At 29.8% G+C, this 7,015-nt stretch overlaps 1 protein-coding gene across 1 annotated transcript; it reads right to left on the bottom strand.

The window, feature by feature from the left end:
- Positions 1–217: 217 nt before the first annotated feature.
- Positions 218–3,256, bottom strand: LOC137814914 (calmodulin-binding protein 60 B). Its single transcript, XM_068617862.2, has 8 exons — positions 2,853–3,256; positions 2,738–2,768; positions 2,584–2,630; positions 1,992–2,491; positions 1,742–1,896; positions 1,230–1,439; positions 920–1,067; positions 218–653 (listed from the first exon to the last, which is right to left on the bottom strand). Exons 1-8 carry the CDS (start codon positions 2,948–2,950, stop codon positions 394–396), a joined length of 1,449 nt encoding a protein of 482 aa, XP_068473963.2. The 5' UTR covers positions 2,951–3,256; the 3' UTR covers positions 218–393.
- Between the last annotated feature and the right edge of the window lie 3,759 nt (positions 3,257–7,015).

Below are 7,015 nucleotides of genomic sequence, written 5' to 3'. Positions count from 1 at the left end.
AACAGGGACCTGGGTTTTTTAAGGTAGCAGTAAAATATGAATTTTCTTTTTTTTTTGTTTCCCAAGATTTGAGATCTGGTATAATGATATTCTGAGGAGCTTGACTTGCTCGGTCAACTTCAGTTGTTTTTTTAATTTTAAAATTCTAATATACGTGGATATATATATAATTTTTAAAATATTTGAACAGATGGAAACTACTAGCAACCGTTAGGGCTTAAGTGTTAATGGGAATATTATTATATTTGAACAACCAACAAAAACAGCAATATAACTAAAACATTTTGTGATGCCATTTTTACACAACAAACAACAAATTGGTTTGTAAATTAATAGTTGATTAACCAAGTACAGAAATTGACTTTGGAAAACACAATTGAAGAAGCAATGAGTTCAATTCAATTCTGAGCGCATTTTAGCCATATGCAATCTGAAGACACATTTGAAAGCATTTCTGACTTTCTTCCAAACAGTCTTGGTTGACATGTACCCAGCAGTGTTGAGCAAAAAGGAATGGTTGTATTGGCTATATGATGCTCCATCGTCACCACCTCCAAAGGATAAAAGGTTTGGTTGCTCCCATTGGTCGGCAAGTATCCACAAGGGATCATCTACAAATGATGGAAAGATACCTGTCCATGTTTCTGATTGGCCTACACATTCATCGGATAAGCTTTTAAGAGCCAATAATCACCACTTACCAATCTCATACTAAACCAAAATTTCAAGCCTAGGACGGAACATTTCCCTACAAATTTTGTATATTTGAGGGAAATAGAAAAGAAAAAAATAAACGCTTTGAGTTGCTAAAAATAACTTCTCCTCGTACTCTCCCATCATACATGTTATAGTTTTAAAGGCACAAAAGAAACAAATGTTCTTCATGCACAAAAGTGGTCGTGCAGAAAACAGACAGTACCTGGCAGTTGCAGACCTTGATATGGAGCACTCGATGATGTCACCTGTGTATCTGTTAACATAGTCACTATGTCACGTGTTGGTGTCTCAATTAGCTCCATCTTCTGTGGATTTGAGTATGCTTCCAGTTTAATATTTTCCACGAACCTCTGCCAGTTACAATGTATATCTTGATCAGTTCCAATTAAGAAGTACTATACTATTATATATGAATCATTAAATTTAAGAACTGTATGAGGCAGTAAACTTCACTCCAGAAAGATGTATAAGCCAAGGAATCAATATTTAGAATCGGAAGAAAAATTACAAACCTTCTCCTCCCTGTTCAGAGATTGCAGAGAACGATGTTGCTCATTAAAAATTACCTCCTCGAGCTCATAGATGCAGTTAAAGACAAGGGAAACAGATGTATCTTGTTCCCCAGCACGACACCGATACGAGTAGCGCTCATAATCATCTAGTTCACAATCTTTAGCATGTTCAATGATTTTGTCCCATGTATTATTAGTCTTGCCGAATTTCTACTTTCACATGTGAAAATAAGAAAGGTCAAATATTCATGTCAGGACTAATCACTTTTATAAATAAAGCTATGTGCTTGAAGGATTATTCATGAGTTATAGAAAACTATATATAGCTAACTTAAAAGACTATTTGTTAATTTGTAGCAACTATTCATTTAGATATAAGGAAAATGAATCCTAGTTGAAACTAACAGATTTATTCAAAACTCAGATTCCACTTTTCAAGTACATCATCAAGAAAGAACCAAAGTACAGAATCATTGTTCCACACGTAAGAATGTTTAAAAAGTTATATTTACCTCCCGTAATGAACCCATTGTGTTCAACCGCAAGAGATCCTTCACAGTTTTTATTCCTTTCTGGGAAAGCTGCTTGCGAAGCTCACCCGTTCTTCCAATGTGCTTCAGACGCCATACATCATCGTTCAAGGATGGAACCTCGTGTTTAATGGTCGCTGAAATAATAAAAATATATCGAAAACTAAAACATTTAAAACATGATTTACCCAAAAAACAATGAAAATGAGTTGTGTCATGGTTAAGGACTTACACTTTCCACGTTTATCCTTGACCCTGAAGGGTTCGCTTATAGCTTCTCTGATTCTTGCTCCAGAGGAATTAGATCCTACGATTCTAACTCCCAACCGAATTGTTCTGGTTCTTGTGGAGGCAGAATTATCAGTAACCGTAACCATCCTATTATTGATAAAACCAACACCTTTTTCAATTTTAGTATCCGTTTTTCCTTTAAGTAATGGTCCCTTCCCCTCTCTTGGTTTCACAATTTTTCGATCAAATTCCTCAGCAGTCCAGTCCTCGTTTTCAAAATCACCATCCAGCAAATAGATCTGAGCCTTCAAGGTCGAAAGCTCCTCTTTGTCAACGCGTTGCTGCGATGCAGAATAACGCAGCTCAATTTCAAGTGAACCACCTCCCTCAGCTGTGAGATAGCCCATGGTGAAAATTACTTGAGGCAATCCATTGACGAAGCACAATTGCAAATCTTTGCTTCCAGAACTTCCACCCTGATGGTTATGGCAGCATCGGCAACTAAATTGGAAACACAAAATTAACCGTAAGTTTCAATTGAAATAACAGAGTGATGGTGGTGAAAGAAAGAGTGTATAACAAGAGAAACAAACCACGGGGGCCAGTGACGCTGGAGAATAGGTGGAATATACTCCTCGAACTAGTTAGGGAACAGAACAACAACAGAGTTAACAACACAAATTACACAATTTTACAATTTCTAATATACTTGAGTCGATGACGAATAGAAGCTTATTGTATGCTTACCAATTTGCGAAGCTCAGGAGCAGTAACGGTACTGCACAATAACCACAAAAGAAAGAGGAAAAGGTTAGAAGAAGGTGCTTGAAAAGTTAACAGACATGGAAACAATAACACTCACAGAGTGGCCTCACGGCGTCCCCTCTTAGCAAAAGTTTGAAGATTGGTGTCATCACTATTCTGAAGATCCTCCTCGGCATAGGTTCTTTTTGATGTCATTGTAGTCACTCCACAAGCTTGAAACACTCACTACCAACCAAACGAATCTTTTGTTCACAACCAACAAGAACAAACCAGCACCTCTCTTAACTGTAACTATAGCTATAAACCATGAATACAAACTTAACTTTTGTTAGGTTGTTGACTGGGGAGAGTGGTATATATACAGTAGATTGAGGGTTGGTGCATTAAACTCAAACCGCGTCGTCGGCTTTGGCATTCTAGAGAAAATACACAGAAAAATACTTGTAACTTCACCAAGTCGTGTCCAACTTTTCTTCTCCTAAACTTGTTGAAAGGTGCACAAAAAAATTTATTATTTCCATATAAAGGTTTATATCACACATATCAACAAATTCAGCTACTCTTGTAAACTTTTTTCTAAAAAAAAGGAAGTATGTTGTTAAATCAATCATACATTACATATATTTTTTTATGTTTTTGTTATGGAGATGGACATAGAGAACTATTGAAATCTTCGTCTTCTTTTTAACTTTATGCAGGTTGTTAGAGTTTTATTGAGATCATTCTCGCCTTTGTGCTACTCATTTAGCTCTCAATCTCGAGCAAATGCCAATTGGGGAGGTACATGCAGAAGACATTCCAACACTCAAGTCAGTAAAGAAGGTGTTCGACACTCGAGTAGGTGTACAGTGATAATGACGTACATTGTTCCTTGGAATGTGTGTTATTTATATTATTTTAAAGGACTTACCTTATTCGATTTGATTAGTGGAATAAATCACACTTATGGTTGCATCACCTATTCTTAATGGTAATTTAGTTTCACTTACCTTGATTTGAACGTTAATGATTATATGTGTCGGCGGTCAGTCAGACCGTTCGTAAGTGTTTCGGTCAGAGAGACTGAGTCATGCCAGAGGGTACAATTTAAATACAAAAAATATGTAATATGCTTGGTTATAGGTGATGTGATTAATAGCTTAGTTTTTCATTTTAGTAATTGAAAGTTAATTCTCAAGAATACCAAGCATTAAAAGGCTTACAACAATTAATTATGGGTTATTCATGTGTTCCAAACAACAGAATATGCTTCGAAATGTATGTTTGTAATTGATATTTATAGTTATCCTTATGTATTAACTACTTTAATGTGATAAGGCTTCATTCGTAATTAATTAAACTATTAATTATATAAGTATACGACAATAATTATGATAACCAACAATGTAATACATAAAGATACCAAACCATTAAATTATCTCATTAACTCAATTTACAGCATATTTGTTCATCAAATATAAATTATTTGCCTACAGGAACAGTGAATTTTGAGTAAAATTGGCGTATGCAACTAAGGTGTTTGCAAAATTGATTCATTAATTTTTTTTTATTGGAATCAGTTACTGTATTTTATGGAAATTAAAATTTTATTGAATTTTTACTTTATTTTTCTATCCAACACTTTGAATCAACAGTAACATGATTAGAAGTTTAATTTTGTTTCGGTGATTTGTTGAAATTGGCTGGAACTGGAAACAATTCAATGGAGAATTGGTGCAGATTTCCCAAGCGAGGCTGAACAGTTTTTTTTTTTTCTTTCAAAAATCAAATATTCAACACTTTAGATTTTGCGTGCTCCTTTAGATTTAGCGAGAACTGAATTGAAACGTGACTAAAAAACACGCGCCTACAATTGTTGTTATACGGACCCACAAGAAATTCAATTGGAATTTTCAGTATTGGTGGGGTCCACTTTCTTTTAATTCAATCTAATTGTTTAATCGGTGAATGAAAATTCATGAGATAGATTTTAAGTATTTTTTATAAGTTGTAAATCCTTTACTTTAGTTAAATATATAAGTGAATGTTATATTTATCCTTAGGTATAATATTTATTGGATAATATCATTTAGTTATCAGTAAATTTAATATTATTGTTATATGTGTGGATGATATTATTAATGAAACGAGGATTGCTATATATATGTGGATGAGAATACTATTATTGAAATAAAAAAAATCTGATAAAACAATTTTCTTTTTTAAATATTAACTTACTATGACAATTATTACATTATTAAAAATAAATTATTTTACTTATTATGATGCTTCTTGTGTTATTTATCATAATATGTGGGTCTTTTAAATATTTGTCATAAAAAAACGGTATATTTATGTTGCTATTAGAGTTATCATAAAAAAATATTTTTGAATCATCATAAAAGTTCTTATTTACACTACTGCATATTGAATAAAAATGAGTTGAATAAATAGTATAAAAAAATTATATTAGTGGTAGGCGAATTCCCTTTTTCAATCCTATGTCTAGCCAAAACATAGAATATAATAATATTAAGGATAATTAATTTCTTTTCGAGACTAAATATAAAAACAAAGATGTATATATATATATATATATATATATATTTTATTTTTTTTATTGTCGATAAAAAAAATGTTTTTATAATACCAGGTTAAATGTTTGAACTATGAGAGAATTAGACAATCTCTGAATTACACATGTTATCATGATTGACAAAAGAGCAAGGTAATGTATATAATCAAATGATTAAAGTAATTTTTTAATTGAGCGTTTTCTTTTTATGGCCGTGATAGTACGGAAAAGCAATTATTTGAAAAACATTTTCGGCTGGTTAAAGAAGTGAAGGTGTAATTGTTTCCTTCAAGTGATGTTTCCTTTTTATTATGGAAGAATAACTTATTTAGTTCTGTTTTTTATTATTATAAATTATTTATTGAATAAAAATTAAGTCTAAATATTAAAAATAATTAATTATTGTATTAATTAAATTATATATTGTTGTAGAAATTTAAAAAAATATTAATATTTAAAATAGTTGTTAAATTTATAAACTAATTTTTAAATAAATATTTAATTAATTAATTGGATGTAATTACTTATCAAAATCTTATCTATTAATTTTAGAATATAAATTAATTAGTAACTAAAATATTGATAATTAATTAAATATTAAGTTAAAGATTAATTTATAAATAGAAATTATTTTAGATAATAATATTTTTTCTAATTATTATTTAATTTAATTAATATAACGATTAATTATTTTTATTTTTAAAATTATTTTTTATTTTATTTTTATTTTTTTTGACAAATTATGTGTCTAATAGATATTTTTATTACCTCACAACCTTTCATAATTGTATGTGCATATATAAAGTATTTTTTAAAGTGTATAAAAGTTAAATCGAAAATAAAACAAAATCATACATTGCATGGTTCCGGGTAAGTAGTCTTCAACATATAAAGATTACCTTCAGAGGGCATAAAAAATATATTATTTGATCATTTGATTTTGTATTGAATTCGGAATTCCTTAATTTAAAAATACAATTCAATAAAAAATGTTTTACTTTTAATTATATTGGGTAAGATATTTTTCTATAGTTAAACTAGATATATAATATGTTAGATTTAAACTAGTTAAGTTACGTTAGATAATATGTTTAACTTGTATTTAAAGTAGTTGTATTAGGTAATATAGTAGTTTAATATATGCAGTAACATCTTATAATTCTAGTTAAGTCCTTAAAAAAATCTTAAAATTCTAATATAAAAATTGATGTAAAAAATATTAGGGAGAGTTATTGAGTTACGCTGTTAGACTGAAATTGTTAATATAAAAAAATGTTACAAAATAAAATAGTTTAATTAAAATAATACATTTTCTTTCTTCTGTAATTACTGGTTTTTAGTTTAATTTAATATAAACAATTTAGTTGCCATCAATTAGCTATACTATTATTTTATGTAAATTGATTATATTATTTACTTTAGATTTTATTTTAATTCGTTACATTATTTTACTTTAATTGCTTAGTGTGTATATATATATATATATATATGCCATATTCGGGTTTTCAGGTTTAGAGTTCAACACGCGTTATTTTACTTGAAATTTAACCTATTTACTTTGTCAAACATCCCTAAAGTATTTCGTCTTTCTTGTCATTTTTTCCTCTCATATAACTTTTTTTCAATAAAAAAATTGTTGGACTTTCTTGTACAAATAATTTTTCTGAATAGAATTTGTGAAGTGACATATTTAATGAACGTTTTTG

Source organism: Phaseolus vulgaris, chromosome 1, assembly GCF_051622355.1.
Source record: "Phaseolus vulgaris cultivar YP4 chromosome 1, ASM5162235v1, whole genome shotgun sequence".
Taxonomy (NCBI): Eukaryota; Viridiplantae; Streptophyta; class Magnoliopsida; order Fabales; family Fabaceae; genus Phaseolus; species Phaseolus vulgaris.
Note: the sequence above shows the minus strand (reverse complement) of the source record. Positions and strands in the feature narration are given on the sequence as shown.